Below are 16,456 nucleotides of genomic sequence, written 5' to 3' on the forward strand. Positions count from 1 at the left end.
CGAACCCTCCCGCCTACCCCTCTGCGGCTCTTCACTTGGTCATACTGCCACTTCACGTGCTTCCAAATCTGAAGATGGCTGCCAGAGGCGGGGCTTAGGTAGAGGGCAGTCATTGGCTGTGGTCAGTATGACGCAGAGACCAGTGATTGGTTATTACTACGAAAGACAGATCAGAAACGAAACTGATACTGGTTTTTTCTTTACCGAGGATTCCCAGCCTGACGACGGGAATATTCATGAGCATGTGAATCCATGCCAGACCCATGCTGGAGAACAACAGTTACAGGTAAGTAACTTGTTCCTTCTGCTGTTTCCCTTTCAAATAATGCTATTTCAGGGGCTATTCTGCAGTGAAACCTTGGTTAGGCTATTATGCAAGATTTTAGAGTGCCTAGAGTCGGGCTGGTCCGCCTTTTAGTTTTACACGTATGAATTCAGCATGGAATTGCGTACGGGCTCCCCCGGCAAAGCTTTTTGTTCAAAGTCACCAGCATACGAGAAACGGGACAAACTAGCTTCCCCTATGCAGGGCATACCCGTACGTGCAAGAAAGCAGTCCTGCCAAGCCCGTAAGTGGTGGCAGGATGAAGCTCTGAACAGCGAAATTATTTGAACCGCATTATGCAATGAGCATCGGGTCAATTGTGACATAGTAGGCTATGACAAAGCGGAAGCTAGACTTTTTGTCGTAGGAGCCCGCCCACTGATGAGAATGTTAAGACCTGACGGGTTTGCCGATTGTCTTTGTATCCACCCACATATTAAAACCACCCAGAAAGCCTGTTTTATTGTAGTGTGATTTGCGGTTTTACACCAGTGTGTGAAAGTCGTCCAGCCACGCTGTTTCCTCTGGTGATCTGTTAGGAGGCAAAATTCCGTGAAGAGATGACAACACATTGTGCTGCCCTGGGAGAAATCATTGCTGCCCCTCTGTCATACTTGCGAGAGCAAGGTTTTGGCGATGGTAAAAAGATGTCATTGTATGCTGTGAAGTGCAGTATGTTTGACCACGTTTTCACGGCTGAGTGGCCATTAATAGCCTGATGTTTAGTGCCTGGCATTCTCTGCCTTAAATGTGGCGCCTTAAGTCTTACTGGGTGTCAATTCATTGGAGGAGTTCTAACATCCATTAGAGGTTGAACTATTTTAGCTATGGAGCGTTTTAAAAAAAGTAATGGGAAGCGAGGGGTGGGGGTACCTTGATTGGTCATTGACAAATTAGGGAGCAGGAGCATGTTTACAACCACGCATTCCTACACTTTGCGCCATCTGAACATAACGTGTCAGGAAACTGAAAATCAGAGAGGCAAAAGCAACAGAGGTTCGTTTTTCAATTTGACATGATAATCACTTTTGAACTGTATTCGCTTATTAGCATTGAAGAATGCACCGTGCAACGCAACCATGATTGTGTCACTATATGTTGAAAATACGTTCTACTCATCCTGAAGTGGGTGTTAAACTTGTGTTAAGGAATAGGTGTTTCCTAGTACCAATTAAGTTTTCATATGTGGCATTTTCTCATTTTTTTTGTTTTTTTATTTTTTTTGCAGGATTTTGAGAGATCGTTCGTTCGCAAGGATAAGTGACGCAGACTGGGGTGAGCTGTTGCTAATTATGTTTTGAACGCACCGAATTTATGTATTTTAAAACTTAAATCTGCTTTTGCTGCGTAGCATTTTCACATTTAAGTTTTACTGATATCTTGTGGGCATAATCAGTAATAAGTTGAAGAATGAAAATGAAAGAACATTACGGGGCTTATGTTGAATGAGCCATAACGTAAGGAAAATGCGTACAAGCCTTGCGTAAGTCTTTTGGCCATTTTTCTTACACCAAGGCTCTTTTTCATTCATTTGTATGGCAGAGAGGATGGGTGGAACGCAACTTGCGTTTGCACCGCCTCCCTCCCTCTCCGCCTTACAAATGCTCCAGCATGTGCGCCAGCATGCATTTTCATGCCTGCGCAAATGTTGGGGATCCCAATGGAGCACGCCAGCTTGTTTACGCTATGCCTTATTCTAATCTCACTCTACTATAGTCTGGAAACCATGATGTGCAGACTGGCTGTTCTTTAGTTGGTTCTCCTTTCCTTTCCTTATTAAGGCATGTAAATAGCTTCCCTTGGCATCAGCACATTGGGGTTAATGATTTGTCTTCTGAAACCGAGTGTAACGGATGACACAGACATGACTCCAAGTAGTTAAAGAGTTTTTGTTCGTGAGGCCTAAGGCCATCCCGCTCTCCCTCATCTGGATTAGACCCTCCTCCCTAACCCATGCTTCCATAACCATTGGTTAGTGCTTGTTGGGGAAGATGTTCTCCTTTGCCTCCATAGCTTTCTATGGGATACCCTTTGTTTTTGCTTGTTTCTGAACCCTGTCCTGACTTTTTGGAGGTAAGGAAAGCCTTGTACTTTACTTCCCTTGCCTGTTTTACTCATTCTTATGGGGAAACTGTCTAGTCCCTAAGAGTGTGTGACGAATCCAAGGAATTTGTCTCTTCTCCCCTAGGGGGAGCCACCCTGTTTGAGGCTAGGGAGGGGAACCCGCTCGGGCAAACGCTTCCTTGGAGTTTGGGCAAGTGGGACCTCGCTGGGAGTGACCCTCCTCGGATAAGGAACTGCCAGTCTGGAATACATTGTCTGCCTACATGAGAATTAGAAAGACTGTTGTTGCTTCTGTTATGACTCCACCTAACCGTAAAAGTCTTCTGTCTCTTTGCCTTCAGGTGATGCTGGATCTCACCTGAATTCCACACTCAAAGAAGAATGACACCCCTTTTGTTTCTGATGACGTATATAAAACCAAGAGGAACTTTGAATCTAGATGAAACTCCTACGTAGGGAGGAGAGTCTCGTACATAGAGGCAAGCCTCATATGCGAAGACTTCCTGGAGGGGGCCACTCTATACCGCAGAGCCAGCGGTAGAGTGAAAAGCGAACAAATGGCTAGCTGGACACTAGAAGGCTGGTGTCCTAACTGACCAAAAAGCCAAGGTCGGGAAAGAGAAAGAGACTGGAAAACAGCGGTCTCGTCTGGTTGTGCGACCACAAGGAAACTGATGCTCAGACTAGTCTGCAGAGGGGTGCATGGATCCCTGAACTCCGCACGAGAAGTGCATTTGTTGCTGAGACGAGCAACAGAAGGAAATTGAACGCTCCCGAGGAGAGAACGCAATTGAGAGGCATGCAGATTAATAATGTAGGATGGGGAAGCCAACAAGGTTAAGTGAGCCTGATAAACCCGGGCAGAGAGAAAACAAGGATATCTGAAGGCCATAGGGCTTCGGAGTGCCCTGAGAAATTAAGAGACTTTAACTTTCGAGGTAGGGATAGCCTCTGGGGTTGTGACAACTGAGAAAACCAGAACTGGCTAAAGCCCAACTGAGACTGAGAGAAAGTAATCCTGTTAGCAGGCCAGAGGACTTTGGCGAGTCAGAGATCCGCAATGTTTTATAAAGAGAAAGGTAGAGAAAGAGAACCTAGAGGGTTTCAAACATCTTTTTAGAAAAATTCAATTAAGAAAAATTGTATGAAAAGAAACTTATTTTTCCTGAGGAAGAGGAAACTATATTGAAGATATTAACATTTGATATCCAGAACCTGCAGAGGTGTTGTGAACAGTGTTATTGAACATTGACATACTTTTAAAACGTCTTTTGGAGAAGATCCAGGACTTGAACTTTTAATTTCTTCGTTTGGAGAGTGATGCTCCGGTCTCCTTCTTTTGTTACTTTTTCTAAGCGGTCGGACCAGATAGATAATAGGGGTTTGGACTATGTACTATTTCATGTGGAACATTTTATGGGCACCATTACTTTTAGTTTTGATGGGCAGGAAACCTCCCTTATAGCGGTAGGTCTAAAAAGGTGTTGTATTTTGTTATAAAACATCCCACTACCATGTCATTGATTAGTCTAAGTCCATTTTCTGGTTTGCCACAACGGTCAGTACTGAGATGCTATGTCTCTCTTTGTGAATTCTTGTATTGTTCCAATTGCACCCATTACCTAAGTCTCTCCAGTGAGACGAGGAGGAAGGTTTCCTCGAACGTTCACTTTGCTGAACTACACAGGGTCCCAAGCCTTAAATGCTTTCCAACCATTTCACTGTACCGAGGAAGTCCACCTCGGATGCACTCTGCAGTTTTGATGGAGTCCCAGACACTCCTTAGCCCCTCTCCGGGCCTGTGCTTGGAGTTCTCAAAGTCTCACAGGGTCCCAAGCCCTCCTTGGCCCCTCGACCCTCACGGGGGCCTTTGGCGACCCTCATTGACTCCTCTTGTCCGTACCTATCTGCCTGCTCCTAGTTTCCATTACCTTCTGGCATATGGTAGTGTATTTTCGTGGGACTGGAGTCTTTCGTAAGTGCGCTCTCTGTCGTCGTCTGCTTCCTGCAGTTGTTGGTTTCAGGTTTGGCTCCTTGCAGTATTGGTACGATTTGGGCACCGCATTGGTCTAACTCCACCTGGGGTTTGTACCACTGCATCGCTTCAGGTCTGTAGGATAAGCCGGTTGCAAATTTTACAAAACTCAGACGCCCGGCAAGCTCTTGGAACCCCTAGACTCGCACATTCTAAGGAACTGCTTTGTCATCTGCACTGGCTCCCAATGAAGAGCTGGATTAAGTTTAAGACTGTGTTTAGTACACAGTGCTATTCACAACTCGGGTGCTGAGTTTCTAGCGTCTAAGCTGACCCGTTGCAAGCCCACTAGAACTCTCTGGTCCTCTTCCGAAACTTTGCTATGTGTTACAAGTTTCTGTAGGGCTTGTGTAGGGGGGAGATCGTTTTCAGTGCTGGCTCCAACTCTGTGGAACTCTTTGCCTAAATACTTCTGTGACATCTCGCAGTATCTTCAATTCTGCAAGAGCCGGAAAACATACCTGTTCTGACCCTGCCTTTTGATCAGTCCTCACCCTATCTTTTATTAGCGTCTAGATGCCTCTGGCCTTAAGCTCACGTGCTTCAAATACCTCTAGATTACAATACAATAGGACCAACAGACGTCAGGACCTGGAGAGCAGCCTTCTGCTTCCCGCTGGTGGTTTCTGCTCTCCGGTCTTTGCCGTTTCTCTGTTACCGCGCCCGACAGTGTCCTTTACTGCTGCCGGTCCGGGGCTGGCTCGACAACGTGCTGAGGCCTTCCTTGGTTTTTCTTTGGTTTTTAAATTCTGCTAATGTCAATTTCCCCGTGGAAGGCTAGAAGGCTGTTCTCAGATCCAAGGCTCCCTCTTCATGCCTCTCTGCATGAGAAAAAGGTTCATGTTATTTATCACCTTCTTCTTCCCAGTACTTTCAAAAGTACACTGGGGTTGTGACTATAGGGCCTGTACCCTAGTTGGTCGTCCTGATCCCCAGGAGGGGCGTTCCTCCCTGTGAGTTTCTCCCGCATGTTACCACCTCTCGGGGGACTCTTGGTTAGCGGCCGCAACCCCCTAGCCTCAGGTAAAGGGGCTCCCCTCTGGGGAGAAGTGACTCCATCTGGAGTATCATCACACAAGGGATATGTTGACTTTTACCTAGATTTGAGATCAGTGTATCCTCTTTACCTCTGCTTGCATTTTTCAGCACTGCAAAGTGCAAATTGATGTCCATGTGTTGTGATGAGTTTTTGGTTCTCGTCCCTTCTCCCATAGGGGAGGACCCCTCCTATGTGGCCAGGGCGGTGTGGCCACAGTCCAAGAGTGCCCTTGGGGGTGGTACATAATGGGCCAATCACATGGATGGGGAAATCCCTAATGGGACGAGGGATGATGCTACAGGGAGAACGCGGTATGTAAATACCCCAGTAATCACTCCCTTACCCCTTTGCACCATTCCCTATTCAGGGCAACTGAGTCCCTCCATCATATGTATTATTGTAAGTGGACAATACCAATTCCTTACCTTACACCGAGACGAGGGAGAACACTGACTACCCATGTGAAAGTGAGACAAAGAAGAGGCGTGCAGTAATACAGAATACAGCGGAAGTCTAAACAGCGCGGTCTAGTCAATCTCGGCAATCAGAAGAATGGAGTATAAAAATCGAGGAAGGACTGGGAATGGCGTTGAGCCGTCCCTGGAGGAACCGCGAGCGCAAGCGGAGACCCGAGAGAAGGAAGAATGCTGACCGAGATGCCGAGGCAGGGGCAAGCAGAAACTGAGCTGGCCCCGAGCAGAAGGACCGTTTCACAAACCTGGGAGGAGAAACTCCTGGCATTGCAGCAAAATGCAAGAGCAAAGCGGTGCATTCCCCAGCGGAAGATTTCGACTACGAAGCCACCGCATGACCACGAAGTTCAGGGAAGCCCCACAGCAGACCGCAGGTGCCTGGGAAGACCCGAGACCATCATGGACCGTTAAAACATGTACTCTGGTTATCGGGGAGTGTTAGGGAGAATTCTCTTATAAGGCTAATTTCCCAAACCTAGTGAGTCCCCCAGCAGCTTTGCTGGATTTTTGGGGTTTGTTTTTTTTCTCCTGCTAAGAGTGAGACTCTTTTCCTCCCACTCTTAGGCATGATTTGAGGTATGTCTTTGACTCTTTGTGTGCTTACGGGCTATGTTTTTTACTCCATAGGGTATCATCTGTTTTTGTGTGTGTGTTACACAGCACCCTCAGTGCAGTAACACAGGGGTGTCATAGTGACCCCCAAACATAGACTCCATACCCTGGGACTAATTACTGTCTCCCAGGGCATGTAAAGTCACCATTGACTTTTCTAGTCCAAAATTATCAACAGAACCAGTACAAACCATCATATTGTGAAAGTACTGGAAGAGGTTAATTCGATTGCCCCTCGGTCTGTTTCCAAGGGGGCACTGTCCAGTCCCCCCTTGTCGAGTTTCTGGCTGGTGGCAGTGGTTACCACGCAAAATATTCCACCAGAATATTTCCTATGTGATATTCCCATTGATTTTAAACGCACCACTTTTTGGTGCAATGTTAAAGATACCGCTGGTTTATTTATTTAATATTAAATTCACGGTTGGGGCTTTTTTGCCTGAACTCTTTTCTAAAATGGCGTTTGTGTAAGTCTCTGTAACTCCAACTTAGGTCGGGCCCTTTGTTCCACTTTTTGGCGGGCATCTCCACAGAAGCCCTCCAACTGGTGCCACTCTGTCTGGGTTCCAAAGGATGTGTGGGTGGGGGAATTGGCACCCTGGACTGCATTGCCTTAGCAACCCAAGTCGCACTCTGTTCTGGTTGGGCCAGTGGTGAGCTGCCCGGCTCACCACCTACCATGTTTGAGTGACAGCTAGGCTGTTGAATGGGGGTTTTTCTGCATAAAAGCAGGGCTTTTGGGACTGGAACTTGAGAAGTCGCCACAGGACCTAAGAAATCCGAAGAGGGGAGAAGCTGAGCCATCCGCAACGACGACACCACCGGGGGAGCCCTGCTGCAACGATCTCACCACTTTCCTGACAACAAGAGAAGATCTTCTGCTGAGAGTCTTCTTCCTCTGAGCTGGTGGGATCAACCAGTTCGCCATTTCGCCTTCCAGGACGACTCTTGGTCGAATCGCCCGTGCCAAGCACCCCGGCGGCCGGATAGCCAAGCTTCACCACTGTGACCGCGAATACCAGGAGCGCACTTTTTAACCGACGAACTCCGCGGCTGGTTTCTTCCTTGGGCAGTGCAACGACTCCAAGTTTCCTCCTTGACGAGATCCTCTCTTCCCCTGGTCGAAACCATGAACTGCACCAGCTGCCAGGAACAACTGCCACCACTGGAGCTTCCTCAACTTTAAAGGTACTGTGTTCCACCTGGCCTCCCTTTCTTCGGTTTGCTCAAGGTGACCCTTAAATCCTTGGCTTTCCAACTGGATTGGCCCCCAGACCTTCTAACTTTATCGTTTGAACCGCCCCAACCTCTTTTGAACATTTCTACAAAGACTTGAATGCATTTCGCAACTGTGTGATCTTGGGCACATTTCACCTTGCTCCATTTAAAGTGGGCCTGGCCTATGAACTTTGGCTCTACAGTAGACTCTGCCATCACTAACTTGTTTGTGTCTCTTAAGTGTTGAGACTTGTTTTATCTTTATGACCTGCCTTTTTCTCTCCCTTTTATTTAATTATTGGAGTGCCATCTAAGTTACGCGCTCACCTCTGTTTTGACAAAAAGTGGTGTTTTGACTTAGACTTGTCTAATAATTCTTAAGGGAGGTGTGTATACTTTTCTGATTGTGTTTTGAACTTGCTTTGATTAAAAGTGCTAGTGTATTTTCTGAAGTGTGTGTTAAATAATTATATACTTTTGATACAAAGCCCTGGTCAGTGTTTGCTTGTTCTACTGTGTTTTTAGCCCTATTGTGTATCCTCTGTATACTGCCTAACTCTTTTTGAGAGAGGTCTGACTGCTCAGTCACAGCTACCAGGTAAATCTGGGTGGTGCAGACTGCTACCAATTGGGTTTACTGCTTACTCCTGTAGACTTAATCTTCTTGCAGTGGTCTCCAAGGGAACTGCACAAGATTCTGCCTAACAGGGAGGTGCAGGGGCCCCAAGAAGTTTGTGGAGAACCCAAAAGGGTGAGCAAAATCCAGAAGACAGGGTCTGAAGCCTTGATGGAGGCGAGGGAACTTTAACATATACAAAATTGCCCGATGATACTTGGCAGGGAATGTTCCAAGAATTGCAGAAAACATGATAGAAGTCAGAAAGGCGAGTTTATGCCTCGCACCCATATGAGGAGTCAATGGACATCATCATAGTCACAGTACCTGGCAGGTTATTGAACCAGGTTGACTGTGAGAAAAGCTGAAACCAGGGGAAGGGAAGTATTCCACCTGGTGTTTGCTAACATTATATTAAGCCAAGAGAAGGGAGACACGCTTTTGGCACTTTGAAGAAGCTGAAGAGAAATCGGGGGAAGGGCGTCATTCCCCCTGGTGTTTGCCATCATTTTGGAAAGCCAAACTAAGGGAGACATTCTCTTGGCCTTGTGAAGACCCGGTAACCTTTTTGGCACAAGGCTGTACACCCTTTGGAAGTTTGTTTTTGCACCATTTTCAACTTTGTTTTACAAGCTGGAAAGAGGCTTTTAAAACCCACCTTCAGAAGAAAGGCATTCTTTTGAGCCAAAGAAGATCACCTGGCACCTTATTTTAAGTTCTTAGTGTAAGGTCTGGAAATAGGTTTTTAACACAACGGTGGACTTGGTTTTCTTTGCACATCTTGACTGACTCCTTAGATTATTCTTTGAGATAGGGAAGCCTCTTATTATTAGCGATAGTTGGGTTTTCCCCTGTGATGCTGGAAATGCATTGGAGGGACAGGGCCTCCATGTCCTTGTCCTTGTCCTGCACTCCCTTATGTGTGTTTTGTGTTATTTTCTGTACAGGAGTCCAGTGGGACCCATGGCAGTGCAGCTCTTCCTCTTTTTGGTCATGGTGAACAGAGACCCTTGGGGGATACCCTTATGGCACCCATGGATGGGGGTACAACCCTGTACCCGTAGTGTATGTTTTTGGGCACCTATGTGTTGCCCACAGAGCAGGGTATTGGCTGGTGGCAGCTTCATGCTGATGTGACAGGAGCTCTGAGTATCCTCCATTTTGGGATACCAAGGCCCTGCCATAGGAATCAGTAGATTCCTGATGGTAGGCAAGATGGCCCCTGGATCCTCTTGGTTTCTATTGCCTGTTACCTTGTTTTCCCAAAGTCCTGGGAAGCCCGCACTCTGTCCCTTCCCCTGATTGGCTGTTGGGTGGAAGAACCATATATGGTATTGTGAGAAAGTCCAGGCCAGACTGCCTGGAGCCTTCCCAGTGACTGTATGTTGTGGGTGCACCCTTAGGGTGGGACATGTGTTAATAGAGTGTGTGACCAATATGCATTCTAGGTTATGGGTGTCTGGTTTCTGTGTGTGTGACACGATGAATGAGTCAGCCTTGCCTGAAACTGACATGAATGCTGTGTGGTGTGCTGAAAGGCTGGGTGCTTGCCCAAATCCACATTCCTTGTTATGGGTGTCTGAGTGGATGTTAATGGCCTGAATGTGTTTGAGGCTGATTGACTGCCTGCCTGGATGAATGCCCTTCTGTGTGATTGGCTGACTGAGACTGGCTCAGCCAGAGTGAATGAGGAACAGATGTGTATGTCTGTGACGTCTCACTTCCCAATGTGTTCAGAAGTTGAATTTGAAACATGAAGCTTGTCCTTGAAGCCCAGCTGGAAGAAGAATTGCTGCTGCATTTCCTTCGACGAAATATAAAAGTTGTCGAGTCTGTCGAAGACTGATCCGAGGGAGGACCTGGCTCGAAGACCCCTCCCCGAGCTACAAAGGACCATCGTGCAAAACATGCTGCTGTTCATCGAGGCCCTCTGGAAGCCAGTCCCGAAAGGCTGTTGACTGGAGAAGGGGGTCCGCCGAAAATCCTGAAGAGAAGCACTGGGACATCGAGGCCATTGAAGACCATTGCCGTCAAACAGGGTTCGGAAGATTTCCGTAACCGCTGGAATTCAGGCGGTTCGTGTCACACAGAAGCGGGGACATCTTGATGCCGTGCTGCTCGACACCTTGAGCCGAGAAGCTGTGCTTCGCCTAAGAACATTTCAACTAGGGCTCCCTTGCCATCACCGGTTTCCTGCTACCCGAAGCCTAAAAAGATGTCCCGAGGACACTGTCAAAGTCATGATCGGAGGTCCAGCCCGTGGTCGAGTCCCAGTCGCCGAAGCTATCCCGAGGTACATGCTGCGGCTGTAGCACTGAAAGGCCAGATGACCGCCGAAGCAACTCCCAACGCCCGTTGCCAGGCCTGCATCCATCACCGAGACTTCTTTGCGGCACCGAACACGTTGCATCGGGTGGACCGCACACCTCATCTTCCTAGGACTTCCACAAAAGATCGTCGAAGAGCACCGCAAAGGTCAAAGCTGCTGTCTCAAACACCAGTGTTCCACTTTTCTTTGTGGATCTCGACGCCCTGTTGCTCCTGCTGTAAAGGGAGTCAACCCTCGAGGGATCCGTCGACAAACCGTCAAAGAAACTCTTCCACAACAAGTAGGTAGCCCAGATGGGGGAATCCTCACTCAGAATTGTGTCTTAATAGCGAAAGAAAGCATCTTGCCATTGTTTAACCTAAGCTGCCTTCCTTCCTATAATCTATGTTGATACACCTTACTGCAGGATTTGTATGCTACCTTATAACTGTCAGCAGTTGATGCATTTTAATGGAATGTATAATCTATCTATAAGCTAACTGTGGTACCACATAGAAACTATATTTCTGATGTTTGTTAATCTGCTTAGAATCACATGCTGTGCATAGGTCCGACATCCAGTGGTCACTGCAGAGTATTGCATTTTGTTTTTCGTAGTCGAAAAGGACGTCGACAAGGTGTGTCTGTAACACTATCCCTATAGTGACATGCGTTGTACCCACAATCCCTCACGCGTCGAGGTCCCTCAGATTGTTTTTTTCCGCCCAGCTACTGGTCGCCTTTATGCGGAGCTCCTCGAGAGACATTGCCAAATAGTTTTTGACCTTTGGTCGTTTGTTATTAATATCAATAACGTAGATCCCTCCCTCGACGCAGAGCTGTTTCTCCGCCGAGCAAGATATTTGACGGAAGGACGAGCGGAGGGGATCCTTCGGCGCTGCCGAACACGTGGCCTGGCCTCGCCGGCCATACACAGTAGGGAGAGTGGGGTTGTGTGGTCTTTCTTTCTCTTTAAGAATACCTTTCTCTTTCCCCTCCCTCTCTTTCGAGGTCATAGTCACACTTCTTGCCCTCAGCTATGGAGAGGACGCCATTTAGGTTTTTCCCGCTTTGCAAGGGTAAATATACCTGGAAGGATAAGCACAAACAGTGCAACCGTTGCTTACCCCTCGATCACCAGGAGGACTGCTGTGTGGCCTATAAATTACTAAAGCCCAAAACTCTAAAAGACCGCAGGGTCAAAAGGTGGGCGGCCTATGCCATGTCTAGGCCCGACTCCTCGCCCGCTGCCGCCGCCGCCGAATGTGACGAGGACAGTGACTACACGGCCCCCGTAACGGAGGTTGTAGACCTCTCAAAGGAACGTTCACGCTCCTCGTCGTCCGTCCCCGACAAGCCCGGCTCACGCCCAGCTTATGAGGATGAACACCCCGGCGACAAGGAAGCACATGGAAAAACACCAAAGCACATACCCCCCGGCACGCATTTGTCGAAGACGAAGGCAGCCATATCGCCAACGGGGGCGCCGGGCCCACCGGCGTCTTCCGCCGACTGTAAGGGTCGTCAGCCCTCCCCGCCTCCGCGACTGGGCATTCTAAAGATAAGGGCGCTAACCCCAAAACCTCCGGCGACGCGCATCGTAAGAGCGCTCACGTTGCCAGCAAGGACTCGACGAGCAAGGACTCGACGTTACATAGCGCGACGGCAACCGATCCCTCAGAAGAGAGAATGATCGCCGAAAGCCTTGCGCGCATATCATCGAAGGACGGCCAGAGACGTACGGTGAGTGAGACGCCGAAAACCGAGCACAAGGCCAAAGATACGCCGAAAGCGCCGGAAAACAGATCAGGCCAGTTCCCGCCGCTGACGGAAGGCCCTAGCCAGCGAGAAGGCTTCTCAGAAGGCGAAGGCACTCTTTCTTCAACGTTATCGGAACAGAACCAGACAACTACAGGAGGAAGAAACTCCTTTTTCATTCCCAGACCGTCCTGGCCGACCTCAGTGGACCTTTGAAAGGTTCCAGACCTGTATGGATAAACTAGACAGGTTCATGTCCATCCCAGAAGACGGGGCACCCAAGAGACCAAGGGAGGCACCCCTGGAGAGTCCAAGGGCTAAATACCAGAAGTTTTAGAACCCCATACAGGAGGACATATACTCTTACGACCTCACTGAGGAAGACACCCTCTTCCAGGAGGAAGATGAGTTCACCTATCTTGAAGACCAACAAGAAGAGGATGGTTTTCACAAGGACACTAATTTAGGTGAGGAGGGATTCCAGGAGGACACAGGCGAGGGCGACCCAAATCCCTGGCAGTCACCAGCTAGGTCTACAGACACAGGCAGTAGCAGTATAGTCATCAGGTCTACTGAAACTACACCAGTCAGGAACCCTTCGCCTGTTGATGATCAACCCACCTTCAATGCACTGCTGAAGAAGGCAGCAGCACATTTTGAACTTGAAACTGGGGAGGTCACCCCAGACACCGATTTTGTGGAGAGGATTATCAAAGAAAAACCCCCCACTAGCCAAACTATCCCCATCCTCGCCTCAATTAAGAGACGTATTACCCCTTCTCTGTCAACTCCTGCACTGGTGAGAGGGGTCAATCCAAGGATTGAGAAACTGTTTTCTCCCTCTCAATCAGACCCATTATATATTAAGAGTCACTCAATCCCGGACTCCCTGGTCGTGACCAACACCAGGAAAAGGGTCGGAGTCCCACTATCTACCAGCGAGGCACCCCCAGATAAAGAGGGGAAGAAGCTTTATGCCCTAGCCAAGAGAATCACCACCTCTGCAGCATTCGCTACCAGAATTGCCAATAATAACACACTATTGGCAAGCTAGGCTGATGCTCAATGGGAAAAGCTTAAACAGGACATTGAAGAAGCTCCCGAACCCCTAAGAACTTGTTTGCTGGCTACAGTTAACGAGGGCTCTCTGGTCAACCAAAGGATCGTCAAGAATACCCTCGATGCAGCAGAAACGGCTGGCCGCACTTTGGTACAAGGAATTTTGCTGAAGCGTCACGTCTGGCTTCGGGTTTAAGGCAGAAACACAAGCGTCCCTTATTAATAAGCCCATAGAGGAGTCCAACCTCTTTGGGAAAGCAGTTGATGACGCGCTGGAGAGCGCGAAGAAAGAATTTGACACAATAAAGACCTTAGACCAAATTTCAAAACCCCCTAACAGGCGGGGATTTGGTAATAAGCGCTTTTTTCGTGGCCAACGCCAGCAACAAAACCAACAACCGTATTCTGCCAGCAACTACCAAGGAAATAGTGGCCAGTACAGTCAGAGGGGTCAACGCCATGGCAAAGGGAGAGGATGGGGTTCCACCCCCAGAGGCTCCCAAGCCACCAACACCACCAAGTGACGCGAAGATTCGCATCCCCTCCCATGCAACGTCGGTCGGGTGGCCGGTTAACATCCTTTCTTCCAGCATGGGAGGGAATAACATCGGACCGATGGGTGCTTTCCACCGTAGCCCGCGGCTACTGTGTAGAGTTCAACAGTTCCCCAACATACAGACCCCCGAGGGGACGCCGCATGACACCAGAACACCTCGCCATCCTTCTCCAAGAAGTGGACCAACTGCTGGAAAAAGGAGCCATAGAGGTCGTGCCTCTATCTCAGGTAACGGAAGGTATTTATTCAGTGTACTTCCTTGTACCCAAAAAGGATCTAACTATGCGCCCTGTATTAGATCTGCGCCCAGCGAACAAGTTTGTCAAACCCCAAAAGTTTCGTATGGTGACCTTACAGGAGGTGATCCCACTGCTATCACAGGGAGATTACATGGCGACACTAGACATGAAAGATACATACTTTCATATTTTAATGTTGCCAGCGCACAGAAAATACCTCAGGTTCATGATAGAGGGCAAACACTACCAGTTCAGAGGGCTACCCTTCGGCACAGCATCTGCTCCAAGGGTATTCACGAAGGTACTGGCAGTGGCAGCGGCCCACCTGCGCAGGTTATCCATCCCAGTATACCCTTATCTCGACGACTGGCCCCTAACAGGGGACTCTTATGAGACGTGCTTCTCAAACACCCAAAAGACTGTAGACCTTTTGTTCCAGCTGGGCTTCTCCATCAACGAGAAGAAGTCCAGCTTAGACCCCACCCAAGTCAAACAATTCCTAGGGGCTCTAATTCGAACAAAGGACGGCCTCGTCTTCCCCTCCAACGAGAAGGTCCAAAACATGCTGTTTCAGATCCCCCAATATGTGGCAGGTCGAGAGGTGACGGTGCGCAAAGCAATGTGCTTGCTAGGAATGATGGCGTTGTGTATTTATTTGGTACCTCACGCGCGCCTGCGCCCAATGCAAGAGTGGCTCAACAGCCAGTGATGTCAGGCCAGCGGACAATGAGACGATCTAGTGGTGGTCTCGCAGGCCTTGGTTCTCTCGCTACGGTGGTGGAGAAAGGAAAACCTGATAATAGGGAAACCTTTTGCCACACCCGCGGTGGAGGCCACTCTAACCACGGACGCATCCCTCACAGGATGGGGGGCTCACCTATCCCATCAGACTGCTCACGGAGTGTGGACTCCGAGCGTAGCATCCAAGCACATAAACCTACTGGAGCTACTGGCAGTGTTCAAAGGACTAAAAGCCTTCCAAGAACACCTACAAGGGAAGACAGTGATGGTCCTTACAGACAGCACCACAGCCATGTACTACATCAACAAGCAGGGGGGCACCCACTCTCCAGGACTGTCCAAGCTGTCCCAGAATATATGGAAGTGGGCTCTCAGACACAACATGTTCCTACTGTCACAACACGTACCAGGGGAACTCAATCTGCTAGCAGACGAACTCAGCAGAGACTTTCCCCTGCCCGAAGAGTACGAATGGGGATTGCACGAAGATATTGTCTTAGACGTCTTCACGCAATGGGGATTCCCCGAAATAGACCTGTTCGCAACTCTGGAGAACTCACAATGCCAAAGTTACGCCTCCAGGTACCCCCAGAACCAGTCCAAGGGGAACGGTCTGTCTATTCAATGGTCAGGGAAATTTGTTTACGCTTTTCCCCCGACTCCCCTTCTCAACAAAGTTGTGCACAAGATGCACCAGGAACAAGTTACCATGATACTAGTGGCCCCGATGTGGGCCCGGCCGCCATGTTTCGCTCACTTGATGGAGATGTCTCTATCTCCCCCAGTGAAACTTCCCTGCCCACACAACATGCTGTCACAGGACAGGGGCAGGACACTGCATCCATGCCCTCAGACCATGAACTTAGCAGCCTGGCTCCTGAGATCATAGAATTTGGACATCTACAACTCCCGCAGAGATGTATGGACATCCTCAGGGAAGCCAGAAAACCTAATACTCGCCACTGCTATTCTAGCAAGTGGAGAAGATTTGTTATCTGGTGTAGAGGAAAGAGCATCAACCCGGTTGACTGCTCTCCCACACATATTGTTCTGTACTTGACCCATTTATTGGATTCAGGTCTAGTGTTCAATTCCATTAAAGTCCACCTGGCGGCACTTTCTGCATACACCGCTTCCCAACTTGGTGTCGTGGTGGAAGATCCCAGATATCAAAGCCCTCATGGAGGGGGTAAAGAGAATACACCCTCCGAGAGCTAACCCAGCTCCCGGATGGGACTTAAATGTGGTACTTACCAGACTCATGGGCTCGCCATTTGAACTCATGCACAAGGCAACTCTTAAGGACCTCACTCTTAAGACTGCTTTTCTAACAGCTATCACCTCCATTAGGAGAGTAAGTGAACTATAGGCTCTTTCTGTTCTAGACCCCTTCGTAACAGTTCATAAAGATAT

The 16,456-nt window shown here is 48.7% G+C and overlaps 1 protein-coding gene across 1 annotated transcript in view; it reads left to right on the top strand.

The window, feature by feature from the left end:
- Window positions 1–16,456, top strand: part of HSD17B4 (hydroxysteroid 17-beta dehydrogenase 4) — a 1,724,715-nt gene that overhangs the window by 381,849 nt on the left and 1,326,410 nt on the right. Inside the window, exon 6 of the mRNA XM_069625564.1 lies at window positions 1,554–1,600. Within this exon, the coding sequence (XP_069481665.1) occupies window positions 1,554–1,600 (47 nt within the window). The remainder of the gene's footprint in view (window positions 1–1,553; window positions 1,601–16,456) is intronic.

The sequence above is a fragment of the Ambystoma mexicanum genome, chromosome 6p (assembly GCF_040938575.1).
Source record: "Ambystoma mexicanum isolate Mex_15411 chromosome 6p, UKY_AmexF1_1, whole genome shotgun sequence".
In the NCBI taxonomy this organism is placed as follows: Eukaryota; Metazoa; Chordata; class Amphibia; order Caudata; family Ambystomatidae; genus Ambystoma; species Ambystoma mexicanum.